The 20,684-nt window shown below is 47.5% G+C and overlaps 1 protein-coding gene across 16 annotated transcripts in view; it reads right to left on the bottom strand.

The window, feature by feature from the left end:
- The window catches only part of RYR1 (ryanodine receptor 1), a 207,866-nt gene extending 193,362 nt beyond the window's left edge, over positions 1-14,504 (bottom strand). For all 16 annotated transcript variants that reach the window (XM_053401808.1, XM_053401813.1, XM_053401815.1 and 13 more), the window contains exon 1: positions 14,308-14,504. In XM_053401808.1, the coding sequence (XP_053257783.1) occupies positions 14,308-14,358 (51 nt within the window). In that variant the 5' untranslated portion in view covers positions 14,359-14,504. The remainder of the gene's footprint in view (positions 1-14,307) is intronic.
- Positions 14,505-20,684: the final 6,180 nt, after the last annotated feature.

The raw sequence follows: 20,684 nt of genomic DNA, 5'->3' as shown, positions 1-20,684 counted from the left end.
TTGAAGAATGGAGAGATCTCCTTATGTGGAGATCTGAAGACCTATGGATTACAAATTTGATTAAGGTGAAAGTTGGAGCTTTTTGGACATTTGGACTTAAAAGGAGTAAGAAACAAGATTCAGGCTCCACTTTTAAGTATGGAGGTCTGGCTGGAAGAAATATGGACCCTATCGGGACAGAGCTTCTCCGAGATCTGGTGTTTAATATTAAGGACTACCAAAAAAACCGGCAGAGAGGAATTGAGAGAGAATTAAGAGCGTCGGACATGAGGTCTCCAGGCTGATAGCAGACTAAGACTGATGGACATTTGTTGGGGATTGAAACCGGGAAAGGGGGGGTGGGGTTTGGGAATCCAAAGGGTGCAGAATTATAATCTGTTTTTTTATTTTGTTTTGTTATTAGTATGAAAATGGGGGAATTCGTGGAAGGGAATTTGGGTCAACTTTAGAAAAACGTTTTAAGAATGAGTACTGATGTTTAAATACTGATGTTTATAAGTTAAAATTGGTGTTTTTTTTAATGAATTAAATATAAAAAGGTCAAAAATTGGGGACAAGAACTTGTTGAATTAACAATTTGAATTGGAATATAAGAAGGGGAGGTGTGGGGAAGTCTGGGAAATATGTTATTGAAAATAAGGATTGTAAACTTTATGTGTTTTTAACTTTTTTTCTTTTTGATTTTTTAAAGTATAAAGGTGGAAAAACTCAATAAATATCTTTTAAAAAATAAAAAATAAGGCATCCTCAGGAAATGAGTCATTCACGTAATTGAGTGGGGGATGAGGCAAAGAGAGAGAGAGAGCCAGGAGAAACTGATGCACTCTGTGAAATTGGATTTTCCCAGTGAAAACATATTGATGGTTATGTCTTGGGAGAAAGGAAATATCTTCTTTCCCTGAGGAAAAAAGCAAGAGTCTCACGACCTGCACCCATGGCAAAACAATACTAACAAAAATAAAAACCCAAATCACACCCTGTGTTTTCATTTTGGGGTGGGCCCCGAAGGATTGTTCAGGGAAAATCCTGGATGTTGTTTTCTTCTTAAGGATGATAGTGGGAAGATTAAATCTGGAGATCCCCATCAAATATTGCCAGCGGCTAATTTCACGTGCAAACCTATAATGAAGACACAGGCTCCCATGTTTTGGGAAGAGCCCGAGTAAGACGATTTCAGTGGCTCTCTGGGGGACCTCTCTGGGGTGCAAGCCTGGGAAATGTATGGGGGTCCTGGGCTGTTCAGACAAGACCCCCCCCCCGCCGCCTCATGGATGTGGTCCAAAGGAAAGCAGAGCAATACTTCTGGCACCAGCTTGGCTGCAGGAGTTGATGGAAGGAGGCGTACAAGGAGCCACCCAACTGCCTTAGGGACTCCCCTCTGGATTTGGTTGGCGTTAGGCCTTTTCTTTCCCCAAAGATGTCCCGCAAGGCATCAGGTACAGATTTTTCCTCAGAGCTTACTCCCAAAGCCTTTTTCACAAATTATTGTATTTTTAATATTTTGTTGGATGCCTGCCAGAGTGGCTGGGGAAACCCAGCCAGATGGTCAGGGTATAAATAATAAATTATTATTATTGTTATTATTATTATTAGGTAAAGGGACCCCTGACCATTAGGTCCAGTCGTGACCGACTCTGGGGTTGCGGCGCTCATCTCGCTTTATTGGCCGAGGGAGCCGGCGTACAGCTTCCAGGTCATGTGGCCAGCACGACGAAGCCGCTTCTGGCGAACCAGAGCAGCGCACGGAAACACCATTTACCTTCCCGCCGGAGTGGTACCTATTTATCTACTTGCACTTTGACGTGCTTTCGAACTGCTAGGTTGGCAGGGGCAGGGACTGAGCAACGGGAGCTCACCCCGTCGCAGGGATTCGAACCGCCGACCTTCTGATCGGCAAGCCCTAGGCTCTGTGGTTTAGACCACAGCGCCACCTGCACCTTATTATTATTATTATTATTATTATTATTATTATTACTATTATTATCCCAGAGTGGCTGGGGCAATCCAATCAGATAGGTGGCATATAAATATTACAAATAATTAATTAATATTGGTGCACATGTTACCACAGATACTTGGGCCTGTCCCACATACTCACTGGTGGAAAGTATTCATAGCATTTAGATTAGCTCAGCTGCATTTATATGATGGGGGAGGGGATTTATTCGTATATTTTAAACAAGTTTCTGTTGTTATGAATTTATTTGTTTGGTTTTTCAGATCAAAATTTTACAGTCAAATATCCAACGTACAACACAGAAACAAGATTCCAAAGAATTTTCCGGACTTCCCCCTCCTCCCCTTTGTGGGTCCTGTTGTTAAATCATTTCCTCCTGCATCTTTTATAATAGTCCAAAATTCACCATTAAGCTGCAAATGTTATTCCAATCCTATTAATGGTTTTAACTGTTTACAATGGTTTTTAAGCAGAATTATAAATTCCCCCCCGGTCCTTATTCCTATGCCTCATGGCAACCCACATATGGTGGAAATAACAACAACAACAACAACAACAACAACAACAACAATAAAAAAATTATACCTTGCCCATCTGGCTGGGTTTCCCCAGTCGCTCTGGGTGGCTTTCAACAAAAGATTAAAAATACATTAAAACATCATTCATTAAAAACTTCCCTAAACAAGGCTGCCTTCATATAGTTGTTTATTTCCTTGACATTTGATGGGAGGGCATTCCACAGGGTGGGCGCCACCACCAAGAAGGCCCTCTGCCTGGTTCCCTGTAACCTCGCAGGGAGGGAACCGCCAGAAGGCCCTCGTAGCTGGACCTCAGTGTCCGGGCAGAACGATAGGGGTGGAGATGCTCCTTCAGGTATACTGACTGGGCCTTTGAGGCCGTTTAGGGCTTTAAAGGTCAACACCAACACTTTGAATTGTGCTCAGAAACGTACTGAGAACCAATGGCTGGCCCATGTGGACTTAGAAACAGAGGACACTGCCCTACCCCAAACCAGGTCACTGGTCCATCTACTGTCTACACCAGGGATGGGGAACGTGTGGCTCTTTGGTCGCTGCTGGACTCCAGCTCCCATCATCCCTGTCCACAGGCCATGTTGGCTGGGGCTGATGGGACCTGGAGTCCAAGGATGTTTGGAGGACCAGAGGCTCTCCATCTCTGGTCTACACCAATTAGTCTTTCAACTTTTCCAGCCCAGGGTCCACCCAAATCTACACCTGGGAACTCACTCCTTCTTCTTCTTCGCCCTATATTTGTATAGTGGTAATGCTACCACCTGTGGTCTTTGTCCCATGGCATTTTCTTGGCAGGGATACTGGAGTGGCTTGCCAGTTCCTGCTCCAGGTGGATCACGTTTGGTCAAACTCTCCACTATGACCTGTCCATCTTGGGTGGCCCTGCACGGCATAGCTCATAGCTTCTCTGAGTTATTCAAGCCCCTTCACCACGGCAAGGCAGTGATCCATGAAGGGGCAAAGACATCACCTTGCCAACAAAGGTCCGTATAGTTAAAGCCATGGTTTTCCCAGTAGTGATGTATGGAAGTGAAAGCTGGACCATAAAGAAGGCTGATCACCGAAGAATTGATGCTTTTGAATTCTGGTGCTGGAGGAGACTCTTGAGAGTCCCATGGACTGCAAGAAGATCAAACTGATCCATTCTGAAGGAAATCAGCCCTGAGTGCTCACTGGAAGGGCAGATCCTGAAGCTGAGGCTCCAATGCTTTGGCCACCTCATGAGAAGAGAAGACTCCCTGGAAAAGACCCTGATGTTGGGAAAGATGGAGGGCACAAGGAGAAGGGGATGACGGAGGACGAGATGGTTGGACAGTGTTCTCAAACCAGCATGAGTTTGACCAAACTGCGGGAGGCAGTGGAAGACAGGAGTGCCTGGCGTGCTCTGCTCCATGGGGTCACGAAGAGTCGGACACGACTAAACAACTAAACAACAACAACAAAGGGTGCCACCACCGATCAGGGCATGACCCAACAGTGGCTCCCAACACAATGGTCCTTGAAGACCAACGATGCCATATCCAACTCACTTCTACACAAAGTAGACTCTTTGAAAGTAATTGACCTAAGCAGGGCATGGTGGGACTGATGCATGTCCTTTAATTTTAGTGGGTCTACTCTGAGGAGGACTCACATTGGCGACAACCCTCACTAGCTGCAGCTCTCCAGGCAAGTGAAACTCTGAGCCCTACCTGAAGATGACACCAATCGAACCCGCGACCTTCACTGAGGTCCAACACTGAGCTACAGTTCTTCCATATCTATCCTAGCCCTCACCCCTCTCCCCACCTTACCAATAGTCCCAGTCCTCCAGAGCCATAATTTCTTCATTATAAATTCATTTTAAATGGCACCAGTTACCCTTTGGAACTCCCTGCGACTACAGACATCAGGGAGTCCCCTTTGCTGTGTTCCTTTTGATGTCTGCTGAATACATTTTTGTTTAGGCAAGCCCATCCGGACACATAGGACGCTAGCATGTGTTCTGATCTGGGTTCATTCTTTTATAATCTTATCAATGATTTGAATTATTTTTGAAGGCTTTTAATAGATAATTTCATTGTTTTATTCTTCTCGTAAACGGCTCTGAAGTTGTGGCTGTTGTTGTTTTACAATCAAGAGGTATATATATATATATATATATATATATATATATATATATATATATATAGTTTTATAAATAACTAAGCAATAAAACTGCTAGCGCATTTACAAACTAAGCAGGGTCTGGTCTGTTTACAAATTTAGGGATTATAGACTACCTCCAAGGACAAAAACCTCACAAGGCGATTTACAGAATAAAAGTATGATGCATAAACAACCACAATGGGTTAATAAAAGAAAACTTGTAATAAAACAGCCACAGAGTCATAGAATCCTGGAGTTGGAAGGGAACCTGAGGATGATGCGAGTTGTAGTCCCAAAACATCTGGAGGGCCGAGTTTGCCTATGCCTGATCTAGTCCAACCTCCTGCAATGCAGGAATTTGCAGATGGAACAAGATGGGTGGGGTATAAATTATTATTATTATTATTATGGGGCTTGAACTTGCAACCTTGGTGTTATCAGCACCGCGCTCTAGCCAACTGAGATCTTCTAAAGAAAGGCGGTATATGAATCTAATTTAAAAAATAATAATAAAGTAAATAAATAAAGTTTCCCATCTGTCTTCAAAGGCAGCCCCACGGACCAGGCATTATAATAACAACGAATTTTTATTTATACCCCGCCCTCCCCAGCCGAAGCTGGGCTCAGGGCAGCTAACAAGAATCAAAATAATCCAACATTCTAAAAACATTCATTATAAAATTAAAATCAAATTGGTGGCAACCATTAAGCAAAATTCTGTCCAGATTGCCAAAGGGGGGAGTCAGGCTGCGCCCTGACCAAAGGCCTGGTGGAACAGCTCTGTCTTGCAGGCCCTGCGGAAAGATGTCAAGTCCCGCAAGGCCCTAGTCTCTTGTGACAGAGCATTCCACCAGATCGGGGCCACAGCTGAAAAAGCCCTGGCTCTAGTTGAGGCCAGCCTAACCTCTCTGTGGCCTGGGATCTTCAGGATGTTTTTATTTGCAGACCGTAAATTTCTCTGTGGGACATACCAGGAGAGGCGGTCCTGTAGGTACGAGGGTCCTAGGCTGTAGAGGGCTTTAAAGGTTAAAACCAGCACCTTAAACCTGATCCTGTACTCCACCGGGAGCCAGTGCAGCTGGTATAGCACTGGGTGAATGTGATCCTGCGGCAAGGACCCCGTAAGGAGTCTCGCTGCAGCATTCTGCACCCGCTGGAGTTTCTGGGTCAGTCTTAAGGGCAGCCCCACGTAGAGCGAGTTACAATAATCCAGCCTGGAGGTGACCGTCGCGTGGATCACAGTGGCTAGGTCAGGGCGAGAGAGGTAAGGAGCCAACTGCTTAGCTTGGCGGAGATGAAAAAATGCCGCCTTTGTTATAGCTGTAATCTGCGCCTCCATAGAGAGGGAGGTATCAAAGATTACACCCAAACTCTTAACGGACGGTGCTGGCACTAATTGCACCCCCGCAAGAGATGGGAGTTGCCCCCTCAATCCCATATCGCCCCGTCCCAGCCAGAGGACCTCTGTCTTCGAAGGATTTAACTTCAACCGGCTCCCACGTAACCATCCAACCATTACAGCAGTCCAGCCTGGATGTTCCAAGTGCATTGATAACGGAAGCAAGGACAGGCCTCTCTAGGAAGGCTGGTAGAGCTGCTGTGGCCATCGGCTTGCAAAAAACAAAATTCTATGGTTTCAGGTTGAGAAGGAAGGAGGGAGCTCCATGCCAAAAAAAAGGAGGCAACATGACAAAGAGAAAGAACTTTTTCCAGCCCTTTTTTTTGAATTTGCATTATTAAATCCTGCAAGTGCTGACTCTGGATTTCCCGCGAGGAGAATCTGCAGTTTCTGTTTCTGGATGAAGAATCTGAACTGCCACCGTAGTAGGATAACAAATTGAGGATGAGTCAACAATGCGAAGCCTGCCAAGGACGGTGACTGTTTTCAGGCTGCATTAAGAAGACGCTTCTCCCCAGGTTTGGGAACTAAACAGCCCTGGTCTAACCCTGCACTGTAAAAATACCTAGAGTATGGCTTTTATAGTCCTTGTGGCATGTACAGAATTTTCTCTTAAAAAGAAAAAGCATGCATATTATTATAGACTGTCTAGGGCCACAGTCGTACCATACGTTTAAATCACAATGGTATTACTTTAGAACTGTCATGGCGTCCCACAAGAGAATTCTGGGAACTATGGTCTGATCATCCCCCCCACCCACCCAGAACTACAGTTCCCAGATTCCCCTGTGAAGAGGGATTGATTGTTAAAGCACTTGGAGAACTGTGAGCTCTGTGAAGAGAAGAAGGGGGCTTTCCTAACAACTCTCCGCGCCCTTAACAAACCACAGTTCCCAGGATTCCCTGGGGGAAGCCATGACTGCTTAAACTGGTGTCCTAACGCATAATATCCACCAATGACAACATTCTGGAGGCCCCAAGTCGCAAGGTGGTTAGATTAGTTGTAACTAGGGCCAGGGCCTTTTCAGTGCTAGCCCCGACCTGGTGGAACACTCTGTCACAAGAAACTAGGGCCCTGCGGGACTTGACATCTTTCTGCAGGGCCTGCAAGACAGAGCTGTTCCGCCTGGCCTTTGGTTTGGACTCAGTCTGACCCTTATGGTTTTGGTCTATGGGCTACATTTAAAATGAGGCTGAATTTTAAATTGCATTTTAACCTGTATATTAAATTTGGTGTTTTTTTTTTCCTATTATGATTTTACTGTAATTTTACTGGTTTTAGCCGCCCTGAGCCCAGCTCTGGCTGAGGAGGACAGGGTATAAATATTACTACTACTACTACTACTACTACTACTACCACTACTACCACTACTACTACTATTATTATTATTATTATTATTATTATTATTATTATTACAAAATGTGAATGTGGGCTAAGTGCAGTTCTGTGCATCATGGTTCGAGAGAGAGGTCAGGAAATCCCAGCCTTGTAACAGGGACAGGCAACCGGACATAGAGGGTTCGATCCAGCCCCCGGCACAGCTCACAAGTCTTCATCTACCGTAATTCTCACAGTATACCATAGCTGTCAGCTTACAGATTTGAAAATAAGGGACCAGCAACCTTGAAAATAAGGGATCAGCGGCCAAAATAAGGGATTTTCCAAGCACAGGGAGGTTCGACTTCTGAGCCCCTCCGAGCCAAAGGCAGAAAGCCCAGCCAGCAGCCAAACAAAGCCTCAAGCGGTGGTTCCCACAGCGCAGCAACCCGGCAAAGGGGATGCAGCAAGGAAAACCACCATCACCTCTCCGCTGGGAAGCGCTGAGCAAAGGCGAGTCCCCAGGCAACGCGGCCGATTTGATCAGCACAAGGCATGCAAGCTCCACCCCCCAGTCGTTCTTAGACCTTATTGAGGTTGAATCCTGACAAGACAGAAGTACTGTTTTTGGGGGACAGGAGGCGGGCAGGTGTGGAGGATTCCCTAGTCCTGAATGGGGTAACTGTGCCCCTGAAGGACCAGGTGCGCAGCCTGGGAGTCATTTTGGACTCACAGCTGTCCATGGAGGCACAGGTCAAATCTGTGTCCAGGGCAGCTGTTTACCAACTCCATCTGGTACGTAGGCTGAGACGCTATCTGCCTGCGGACTGTCTCGCCAGAGTGGTGCATGCTCTGGTTATCTCCCGCTTGGACTACTGCAATGCGCTCTACGTGGGGCTACCTTTGAAGGTGACTCGGAAACTACAACTAATCCAGAATGCGGCAGCTAGACTGGTGACTGGGGGCGGCCGCCGAGACCATATAACACCAGTCTTGAAAGACCTACATTGGCTCCCAGTACGTTTCCGAGCACAATTCAAAGTGTTGGTGCTGACCTTTAAAGCCCTAAACGGCCTCGGTCCAGTATACCTGAAGGAGCGTCTCCACCCCCATCATTCTGCCCGGACGCTGAGGTCCAGCGCCGAGGGCCTTCTGGCGGTTCCCTCATTGCGAGAAGCAAAGCTACAGGGAACCAGGCAGAGGGCCTTCTCGGTAGTGGCGCCCGCCCTGTGGAACGCCCTTCCAGCAGATGTCAAAACGATAAACAACTACCTGACATTCAGAAGACATCTTAAGGCAGCCCTGTTCAGGGAAGTTTTTAACGTGTGATATTTTACTGTATTTTTGGTTTCTATGGAAGCCGCCCAGAGTGGCTGGGGAGGCCCAGCCAGATGGGCGGGGTATAAATAATAAATTATTATTATTATTATTATTATTATTATTATTATTATTATTGGGTGAGCAACGCAGCCAAGCAACACAGTTGGAGCCTCCCTCCTCCCTGGCTGGCAAGGAGGGAGGGAGAGGAGCTGCTTCCTTTGAAACCTGGGAAATTTAAGGGACATCATCAATAAGGGACAGCAGCAGGACATGGCGCTGGGATAAGGGACTTTCCCACCAAATAAGGGATGGCTATGCAGTATACATCTTTTTTCCAGTCAAAGAGGACTCTTTGACTCCCTTCTTCCTGGTGCAAATGACAGAGGAGAATGGACCATTCTCTCTCTGCCCATCATACGCCACACATCCACACCATCGATCTAAAGCCCTGTGATACCACTTGAAGCAATCACAGCTTCCGCCACATAATTCTGGGATCTGTAGTTTGTTAAGGGTGCTGAGACCCCCCCCAACACGCACACTATTCTCCTTAAGGAGCTACAGTTCCCAGAGCATAGCTGTCAACGTTTCCCTTTTTTTAAGGGGAATTCCCTTATTCCGAATAGGATTCCTCGCAAGAAAAGGGAAAAATTGACAGCTCTGTCCCAGAGTGGTTTAACAACTAATCCCTCTTCCCAGGGGAATCTGGGAGTTGTAGTTCTGCAAGGGGAATAAAGGGGTCCACCATTGATTCTCAGCTCCCTTCACAAACTACAGATCCCAGAATTCTTAGGGGGAAACCATGACTGTTTAAAGTGGCAACCTAACACTTTAACTGTGTTGGGAAAATGTAGTCGTGGTTGCACCCAGGGGACAGGGCCTTGTGATGTGCGGTTCTGGGATGCCCTCCTAGGGGACATAGCTGTCAACTTACAGATTTGAAAATAAGGGACTAGCAGCCTCGAAAATAAGGGATCAGCAGCCAAAATAAGGGATTCTAGTCAACCAGCAGCCAAACGAAGCCTCAAGCGATGGTTCCCACAGCGCAGCAACCCAGCAAAGGGGATGCAGCAAGGAAAACCACTGTCACCTCTCCGCTGGGAAGCGCTGAGCAAAGGCAAGTCCCCAGACAACGCGGGCGATTTGATCGGCACAAGGCATGCAAGCTCCACCCCCCAGTCGTTCTTAGACTCCTTATTGGGTGAGCAACGCAGCCAAGCAACACAGTTGGAGCCTCCCTCCTCCCTGGCCGGCAGGGAGGGAGGGAGAGGAGCTGCTTCCTTTGAAACCCGGGAAATTTAAGGGACATCATCAATAAGGGACACAGCACTGGGATAAGGGACTTTCCCGCCAATTAAGGGACGGTTGACAGCTATGCTAGGGGAAAGCCAGCAGATTCTTTGTTTGATCGGCTGTGGAGATCTTTTGGTTCTGCAAAGGCTTCTTCAAATAATTCTTACTGACTCTCACATAGCTTATACTGTTTTAAAATAGTTTCTGCTGCTGTGCTCCTGGAAGATCATTTTAGAAATCTGCCAGGTCTTCTGCTGGTGGTACGGAGGGAGGAATGAAAGATTTTTCTTGCCTCAGTTCATGTGGGAACTGGACTGGAGGAGGCCAGGCAAAGGATGGAGAGACTCAAAGACTTTGGGCAGATCCGCACCATACATTTAAAAAAAACACCCAATGCACGTTTAAAGCACATGACCTCTCCCAAAGAATTCTGGGAACTGTAATAATAATAATAATAATAATAAATTTTTATTTATACCCCGCCCTTCCCGGTTCAAAAACTGGGCTCAGGGCGTCTAACAACAAATTTAAAACACTTCATTGTAAAAGCAGCATAAAAGACAGTATAAAAAACATGAATAACAATAAAATTCAAAGTTCAGAAATCAATTTAGGGGGAATCCATCTAATAAACATTAGATAATCCCCAGGGCTAGCTGGCTGAATTAGTCCTACTTGGGCCAGCGAGGAGGCCAGGGGAGAATAAGCTGTGAGGTCCCAGAGCGGGTAATCTTCATAAAAGGGGAAGGGGAGGGAAGAGAAGGGAAATAAAAGATCAGGCTGAATTCAAATTAAAGGCCAGGCGGAACAACTCTGTCTTACAGGTCCGGCGGAAGGAGGTTAAATCCTGCAGGACCCTAGCCTCCTGGGACAGAGCATTCCACCAGGTCGGAGCCATCACTGAAAAGGCCCTGGCCCTGGTGGAGGAAATTCTGACTTCCTTAGGGCCCGGGACCTCTAAACTATGGTTATTCATGGACCTTAAAGTCCTCTGCGGGGCAGACCAGGAGAGGCAGTCCTGTAAATATGAGGGCCCTAAGCCAATTCTTTCCAGTAGCACCTTAGAGACCAACTAAGTTTGTTATTGGTATGAGCTTTCGTGTGCACGCACACTTCTTCAGATAACTGTAGTTTGTTAAGGGTACAAACTGTAGTTTGTTAATGGTTGGCTGCTGGATTAGATGGGCCTTTGGCCTAATCCAGAGACAAGGCTCTTCATAGCATCTTAGATTAAAAATGCCTTTGACCTCCTCCTGCTTCCATGCTCCCTAGACAAATATCCAGATCCATGCCTGCCTCCTTAAGAACATAATAACAGCCTTACTGGATCAGGCCAACGGCCCATCCAGGCTAGTACACAGTGGCCGACCACTGTGCAAGCAGGATCTGACCACAAGAGCCGGTGGTTTCCAGCTGCTGAAATTCAGAAGCATTGCCTGTTGCAGCGATGGAGGCAGAACATTGCTATCCTGGCTAGCAGCCACCGATAGCCACCTCCCTCCACAAACTTGTCCAATCCTCTTTTAAGGTTCATCCAAGCTGGCACCCATCACTGCCTCAAGTGGGAGTGAGTTCCATAGTTTATGCTATCCCGCAGCCTGTGTTCGAAATTTGGCACCTGGCTTTCGACCACTTGTGACCAAGTGAAGATGCCTGGGTACCAGGAACATTGGATCTTGACTGTTTTCACACACTAATACCCAATCCTGTAGAATTCTATCAGTTATTAATTTATCTGCACCCTCGGAATGAATTCTGGAACCAAAACGCATTTTTTTGTGTGCAGCCTGAGCATCACCATTCAGAAAAAGAGGTCGGAATTGGCCGATATATATGTGGAAGGTTGTTGGATCAAGTGACTTTTCTTCTTGTAAGTTCTCAAAACTCTTGAACCTAGCTGAAGGTAGTCCTCTGAACTAGCCAGATGTTGAACTGAGAATCTATCCGAGTCAGTCCATCATTTGGAAAACGAGACTTTTGAGACATCTTGCCCCAAGATGGCAAATGGGCGTTCCATTTTGGCAACCACAACCTTGGTTTTGAGAATCCGTGTGGCGCCAAGCTTAGATATCTGAGCTTCTGACGTTGCCTTCAAGCTCAGGTTTCTATTGCTACCTGTTGTGACCATACAAGCAACATCCATTCGCACCCCACAAATGAATTGGAGGAAACATCCGCAATGTGCATCTAAAACACATGGTTTCTCCCAAAGAACCCTTGGAACAGGGGTTGACCCTCAGAGAACTACAGCTGGTAGCACTCTTAAACTACAATTCCCAGGATTCATTGGGGCGGAGGAGAGGGAAGCAGTGTGGTTCCAACGTATGGGACTCAACTACCAGGCCTGATCAAAGAGAAAGAGGTCTCCTGCCCCCCTCCATGTGCTCAGTCTATGACCAAAGATCATCTTGCAGCCCAGACCCGGTTTAACCCTTTGAGAGAGCAACCCTCCCAAGCGAACACCTTTCCCTGACCCCCACAGAAGTCCAACCACTCCCGCCCTAAACCTGAGATGCCACCCTGTGATGAATGGCGCCCAGCTGTCAGCCCAGGATAAATAAAGGTTAGTAACCGGAGAGGCTAGGAAAGGATTGGCGTTAACCCCATGCCACCCAGAGCGTACGGACACAGGAGCCCATTGGCAGCCACAGTTCCCTGCTGCAACAGGGAATTCCCCCTTTTGCACAACCTTGCATTCTCCCTCCTAAGCCATCGCTTTCTGTGCAGGTCGTGGAGACCTCTCAGGGCCAGATATTAAGAAAATATGGAGAGTCTGGCTGTCAGATCAGGCCAGTAGCCCATCTACTGCAGAATCCTGTTCGCACAGGGACCGACCAGATGTCTTTGGGAAGCCCACCTGAGCCCAAGAGCTTCCAGAAGCTGAGATTCAGAAGCACTTTTGCCCCTGGCCCTTGAGCAGAACCAGTAGCCATCAATAGGCTTGTCCTCCATGTGTGGTGGCTCTGCCCCAAGGAAACCACAGCGATCAGAACCTCTTGGGCCTAAATTATTTAGGGACGGGGAACGGACAGCCTGAGCTTGAGCAAAACAGATCCACAGCTCAACAGGTAGATTCTCCAGATCCAAAGGGAGAACGACTCAGGACGGAGGGAGGGGGGAGAAAGGAAAAGGAAGATTGGGCAGGGTCTGCGGCCTTCCTGCCCCGCAGCCGAACACCCCATTGGCCAGATGTTGGGCCAACAGGGTTCTCTTTGTGAACTGTCTTGGGTTCATACATGGAAGTGAGCAGAGGAGGGGGAATTGAGGAACTGGGTCGGATCCAACCCAACTGTGGGTACCACCTGTTCCGAGGCAGATTGGTGGCTGACGTCCCACGGACAACAGGGCTGCCTCTAAATTTAGCCCCCGCTGAGGGAGAGAGGGGGCAGGGAGGGAGGGAGATCAAGGCCCCTAACCTGCTCCGTGAGGTCCTCCCCAGAGAGGCTGAGGGTCCCGGAGAGAGGATCCCCTCACGCAAATTGCTCAGGACGGTGCCTGAATATTGCTCGCCGATATTAATTTATCTCTGCCGTCTAGAATGCCTGCCTGCCAATCACACCAGAGCCCTCCCCAGCTCCAAATTCACATTCGACAAAAGGCCCCGGCTTTATTTTATTTTTAAAGGAAGGAAACCAAGACACCAAAGACTTTTCTGAAGCGTGCAGGATTCCCCAGCTCTCCCCCCCCAAAAAATAAGTATTATTCCCTCTTTTTTAAAGGTTAGTTGCCTGAACACACAAGCAACAGAGCAGGAAGGTGTCCCCAACCTGGTGCCCCCTCCAGATGTTGCATGGTCCCAAAACACCTGGCAGGCACCAGGTTGGGAAAGGCTGGCACGGAAGATCAGACCTGAGGAAGGTCACGGAAGATATTGGAAAGAGCCAGAGCTCCGTAGGCACATGGAGGGGTCACCCCCAGATGCAACCGAGCCCCCCACCTCTCCCCAGCCAGGGGCCTCTCCCCCAGGCTCGCTCTGCCCTTCAAACTCCATCCCCATATTGAACACCAAACTTTGCACCCCCTCGATACAGGGCCCTCCTTGCCTCCACCCCACAACTCGTCCTTCAGCCCTCCACCCCAGCCTGCCCCACAGCTCGATCCTAACGCCTCCCCCAGGAAAGCAAGTCTCCTTGAATTCCGTGGGGCTGGCTGCCAGGGAAGTGGGGTTATAGGGCGCGCCCCCCAACTTAGCTAGCATTGCGCTGCCTTTTCCCTGCACCCCTAATTTCACGCACCCCACTTCCCCTGCTCTCCCCCTTTTCCTTTTTTCCTGTGTTTTTTTCCCTCCTCCCTCCCCAAAATCTTCCTCCTCCTCCTCCTTCTTCTCCTCCATCCCCCGCTCCAAAAATTAAAGACTCACGGTTCGGAGAAACTGGACGTCGTCCTCTCCTTCGCCGCCTCCTTCGGCCATGGCTGGGCTTGGGGGGGCTGGGCTTGGGGGGCAGCTGGAAAGAGTGGGGCGCCCGCCCTGCTCGGCTGGCTCGTTCGCAGCTGCCGGGAGCCGCGGAGACACTAGCGGAGCGTCCCGGCTCCAGCAGCGCCAGCCAGCCAGCCGGCCGGCTCCCCGCCCCCCGGACCGCCCCTAGGAGGGGATGGAGAAGGGGCGGAGGAGGGCGGGGAGAAGGACGGGGGAAGGAGGGAGGGATGGGGCGAGGGAGCCGCAGTGGATCTCTCGCCACCAGATCTCTCCCCTCCTTCTTCAGCAGGGAGATTTCTCTCGCCGCTGCGGTCGCCAGAGTTCGGTGGAGCCTCCACTGGTCAGGAGCAGTCTACCTGTCCGCTGCCCGGCTGCGGAAAAGGCTCCTCCAACCAGCCCACGAGAGGTGGCGGGCGATCTCCTTCCTTGCTGGAGGACCATCTGTCAGGGATGATTCCTGCATCGCAGGGGGGGTTGGACTAGATGACCCCTAGGCACCCTACCATTCGAAGGAGAGGCACAGCCTGGCACGGCTTCTACCTGTTGCCAACTTCCCCGGAGCATCGGATGTTAGGAGAGAGGGAGGCATCAGGCTCAGCAGATCTCAAGGGGGATTCATCCAGCGCATGGAACGCATCCTTCCGCAATGGCTCTAAAAGAGGAATTAATGGGGGCTGTCAGCAGCTACTGGTCAGGATACTGTCCCCTTCCACAGTCGGAGCCAGCAAAACTTGTGAATATCAGTTCCTGGAAACTGCAGAAGGGAGTTGCTCTGGTGCTCAGATCCTGCTTGCAGGATCCTGTGAGAACAGGATCCTGGACTCCATGGGCCTTTGGCCGGATCCAGAAGGATATTCTGTACAGTGGTACCTCTGGTTACATACTTAATTCGTTCCGGAGGTCTGTTCTTAATCTGAAACTGTTAACCTGAAGCACTACTTTACCTAATGGGGCCTCCCACTGCTGCCGCGCCACTGGAGCACGATTTCTGTTCTCATCCTGAAGCAAAGTTCTTAACCCGAGGTACTATTTCTGGGTTAGTGGAGTCTGTAACCTGAAGCGTATGTAACCCGAGGTACCACTGTAATGGTTAACTGGTGTCTGTTATTAACTGTTTAATGGTAGGTTTTTTGTGTTTTTTAAATTATCTATTAGTCTTTTTCCCCCAGATGATTTTTGATTTTACAAGTGTAGGATTATAGCAATACAAAATACATATCCATTTTTCGAGATTTATCTGGATCTCCAGACTTCCCACCCTCCCTTCCATGGGTCCTATTGTCAAGCTTTTCAACTGCATATTATTTCATTTGTTGTTTAGTCGTGTCCGACTCTTCGTGACCCCCTGGACCAGAGCACGCCAGGCACTCCTGTCTTCCACTGCCTCCCACAGTTTGGTCAAACTCATGCTGGTAGCTTCGAGAACACTGTCCCACCATCTCGTCCTCTGTCATCCCCTTCTCCTTGTGCCCTCCATCTTTCCCAACATCAGGGTCTTTTCCAGGGATTCTTCTCTTCTCATGAGGTGGCCAAAGTCTTGGAGCCTCAGCTTCAGGATCTGTCCTTCCAGTGAGCACTCAGGGCTGATTTCCTTCAGAATGGAGAGGTTTGATCTTCTTGCAGTCCATGGGACTCTCAAGAGTCTCCTCCAGCACCAGAATTCAAAAGCATCCATTCTTTGGCGGTCAGCCTTCCTTATGGTTCATTCTTTCATAGTCCATTTTTTCATAGTCCATATTTCATAGTCCATATTTTATATCTCTCCATATTGTCCATGATATTTGCTATATTACAAGCGTTATTAAAAGCCTGCTAGTGTTTTCTTCTGCTTGCAGTGGTCTCCTGGATAAATTATAAATTTCCCTATTCTTTATTGAATTTTTTGTCTTCTTGGTTCCTGAGCTTTCCGGACAATTTTGCCATCAGCTTAGCTTGTCATTCCTTTTTCTTCTTTCCATCTCTGGCCTAGTAACATCTGAGCGGTTGTTGTCCCATACATTAAAAGCCTTTTCTGCTCCTTTGGGATGTCAGTACCTATAACTCCTAATAAGAAAGCTTCTATTGTTTTTCTTTTAAATAAAGGTTAGTTTAAACATTTTTTCCCCATTTCATTATATATCATTTCCCAGAATGTTTTTTCTCCTGATTATGGTTCTATGCTTTTATTGCTGCAAACCACTTTGGGATATGGCACATCAGGATGCAAATATTACTATAAATAAACATCATTGAGTATTTTCTTTTGGGGGGGTGTACATGTGATAAATTAAGTTTACTGTAGCCAGCCTGCTTTTACAAAAACAATAAAACCTAAATCTGAATTTAGTGTGACGCGGCAGCTAAAAAAGCCAATGCAATTCTGGGCTGCATCAATAGGAGTATAGCATCTAGATCAAGGGACGTAATAGTGCCACTGTATTCTGCTCTGGTCAGACCTCACCTGGAGTACTGTGTCCAGTTCTGGGCGCCACAGTTCAAGAAGGACACTGACAAACTGGAACGTGTCCAGAGGAGGGCAACCAAAATGGTCAAAGGCCTGGAAACAATGCCTTATGAGGAACGGCTAAGGGAGCTGGGCATGTTTAGCCTGGAGAAGAGGAGGTTAAGGGGTGATATGATAGCCATGTTCAAATATATAAAAGGATGTCACATAGAGGAGGGAGAAAGGTTGTTTTCTGCTGCTCCAGAGAAGCGGACACGGAGCAATGGATCCAAACTACAAGAAAGAAGATTCCACCTAAACATTAGGAAGAACTTCCTGACAGTAAGAGCTGTTCGACAGTGGAATTTGCTGCCAAGGAGTGTGGTGGAGTCTCCTTCTTTGGAGGTCTTTAAGCAGAGGCTTGACAACCATATGTCAGGAGTGCTCTGGTGGTGTTTCCTGCTTGGCAGGGGGTTGGACTCGATGGCCCTTGTGGTCTATTCCAACCCTATGATTCTATGATTCTATGATATGAATCTAAAACGAACCTCCATTGAGCTTCTCAAAGTGTTGTTATCATTTATCGGGTTTCTTGCACACCCGTCCCCAAGGCAGATTATAATACTATAAATCACCAGTTGCTGGAAGTATCAGGAGGGATGGGGGACTAGATTGGCCATTGGCCTGATCCTGCAGACAGGGGTCTTCTTTATGTTCCTAGTGTTACACTACTAGTATAACCTTTTGGTATTCAATACAGCGCTATACGTAGTTCATGTGCAGTCGTGGGATAATCCTTGCAGCAGGCTTTCAAAGTAATCTGCCTGAATTATTCCCATGGGTCAAGGCGAGTGCCATGCATACTTTTGAGGAAAATAGGGTCCCATCTTCATCTTGGGGAGGAGAGGAGAGTTCACCTGTGATACTCCCCAGGAAGGAAGGAAGGAGGCTGGGATACACCACTATTTATGCAACTACTTTGAAGGGGCTGGCAAGACAGTGTGTATGTATATTTCTTACAAGTAAGTTGAAACAGCCTCTTTGAAAAGCAGACAGAGTCTCTCTAGCCCTTGAGGAGGTGAAATTCTATCTCAGCCTCTCTGCTACAATTAAAAGACGCACTTGGGTCTGTATTTGTTGTTGTTGTTTAGTTACCGTATTTTTCGCTCTATAAGACGCACCAGACCACAAGATGCACCTAGTTTTTGGAGGAGGAAAACAAGAAAAAAATTCTGAATCTCAGAAGCCGGAACAGCAAGAGGCACAGTGAAAGCAGCAATCCCTCTTGCTGTTCTGGCTTCAGGGATAGCTGCGCAGCCTGCATTCGCTCCATAAGACGCACACACATTTGCCCTTACTTTTTAGGAGGGAAAAAGTGAGTCTTATAGAGCAAAAAATACGGTATTTAGTCGTGTCCGACTCTTCATGACCCCCTGGACCAGAGCACGCCAGGCACTCCTGTCTTCCACTGCCTCTTCCAGTTTGGTCAAACTCATGCTGGTAGCTTCAAGAACACTGTCCAGCCATCTCGTCCTCTGTCGTCCCCTTCTCCTTGGGCCCTCCATCTTTCCCAACATCAGGGTCTTTTCCACCGAGTCTTCTCTTCTCATGAGGTGGCCAGAGTATTGGAGCCTCAGCTTCAGGATCTGTCCTTCCAGTGAGCACTCAGGGCTGATTTCCTTCCGAATGGATAGGTTTGATCTTCTTGCAGTCCATGGGACTCTCAAGAGTCTCCTCCAGCACCAGAATTCAAAAGCACCCATTCTTCGGCGATCAGCCTTCTTGATGGTCCAGCTCTCATTTCCACACATCACTACTGGGTCTGTATTACTAGGTAATAAAACGATTTATCATTCAAGTGGCTCATTTGCAAAATAAACTGGGAATCTGATGCTGGAGGTTGTCTAATACTGGTCTGAGCTGATATCCAGTTTCTGACAGCAAGTGCTGTTTGACAGTGGAATGGACCATCTCAGAAGGTGGCGCACACTCCTTAAACAGTGGTTGGGGCTGGCCATCTGTCAGAGATTATTTAGCCATGAATCCTGCTTTGCAAGGGGGGTTGGGCTAGATGACCCTTGGGGAACCTTCCAACTCTACAGTTCTGTGATTCTTCATTCTGTGGTCTGTAAAGTCATACATTTCTCATACTTATTAGCCTTGCTCTCTTTCAAGGAAAGAGGATAGGATCCCCCGTTTCTTCCTTAAATAATTAACTTAAAGGCGGACTGCCACCAGCATTGTAGAGAGGGTGGGGGGGGACATACAGTACTTTTATTTTTGAGGCCCTAACCTGTCTGCATCTTTCAGAGAGTAAGGAGATAAAACTGACCACACATTTTCTAAGATGGCTTTTTAAAAAATATGTTCCTGGTTCCTGGCTCAGCGCCAGGAAGAGAAAATTCCAGACAGGCTGCTAAAATTCCAAGCAGCCGTCAGTCCTTCATTCCTCACCTCTGAAGAAGGTGTTTGTGTGGAAGCAGGGAGAAGGCTGAAGGTGAAACCAGTTCTGGAGGTGAAAAAAGGAGAGGGAGAGAGAGATGGATGTTTGCAAAGACTAGTAACAAACACCGCTTAGCCAAGCCAGATGAGACAGAAAGACAAGCAGAAGAAAAACGTTCCATTTCTGCACAGTCATGCAGGTGGCAGGATATAAACACAGACCAAAGCAACAGGGCACTGTTTGGGAGAAGGGATCTGCAACAGAGAACTCCGTTTACAGTAGGATTGATTCTAGGCAATCAGAGAATCATAGAATTGGAAGGGAGCACAAGGGTCAGCTAGTAGTCTAACCCCTTGCAATGCCGGAACCTTTTTGCCCCATAATAATAATAATAATAATTTATACCCTGCCCATCTGGCTGCACCTTTAACAATCTACAATTCCCTGCACCTTTAACAATCTACAGTTCCCATGATGATGATTATTTTGTGGGGGGTGCTTTAAATGCAGATGCAGTCCCACACTCAAGCTTTGTATAGATCCAGAATGTTAAATGGATTTCTTTGGAGAAGCAACAGATTTCCCCATCTCTGCTCTATCATCTCTGCTGAAATCAACCTAATTTAACCTCCACAGCTTTCTGCTTCCAGATGCTTATGACTTACTGAATTTAGATTCCCACCTCCTTCCGCCTTCACCCCCCCCCCCCGCAAACACCACCGAGGGCATCCCTCAAATTAACCTCTCTTTTCATTCTGACAGTGAAGTTGATGAGCAAAAGGAGTCTGGATCTTAATGTAGCATCAAAGAAGGCTGGATTTTAAGACACTGGGCCAAGAGAGATGCCGGCAAAACTGCTAAAAAGAAAAATGAGTGTTTTTTTATTTGTTTTAATATTTAGAGACTGCAGCAGCCAAGGTATTCAGCCCCTTGCTTCAAGTAATGATGATGGGGCTGAACCAGCCATTAACAGAATCAGAATTTTTTATATATATAGGAGGGATGCGGGTGGCACTGTGGTCTAAACCACAGAACCTAGGACTTGCCAATCAGAAGGTCGGCGGTTCGAATCCCCCGCGACGGGGTGAGCTCCCGTTGTTCGGTCCCTGCTCCTGCCAACCTAGCAGTTCGAAAGCATGAAGTACAAGTAGATAAATAGGTACCACTCCGGTGGGAAGGTAAATGGCGTTTCTGTGTGCTGCTCTGGTTTGCCAGAAGCGGCTTAGTCATGCTGGCCACATGACCCGGAAGCTGTACGCCGGCTCCCTCGGCCAATAAAGTGAGATGAGCGCCGCAACCCCAGAGTCGGTCACGACTGGACCTAATGGTCAGGGGTCCCTTTACCTTTATATATACAGCATAAAGACTAATGAAAAGCATAGGACAATTAAAAAGACAACTCAGTGAGTTAAAAGCAAAAGCAAAAACAAAAAAAACCCATGTTATGGAGGAAGA

The sequence above is a fragment of the Podarcis raffonei genome, chromosome 8 (assembly GCF_027172205.1).
Source record: "Podarcis raffonei isolate rPodRaf1 chromosome 8, rPodRaf1.pri, whole genome shotgun sequence".
NCBI lineage: Eukaryota > Metazoa > Chordata > Lepidosauria > Squamata > Lacertidae > Podarcis > Podarcis raffonei.
This window is presented reverse-complemented; position numbering and strand designations above follow the sequence as displayed.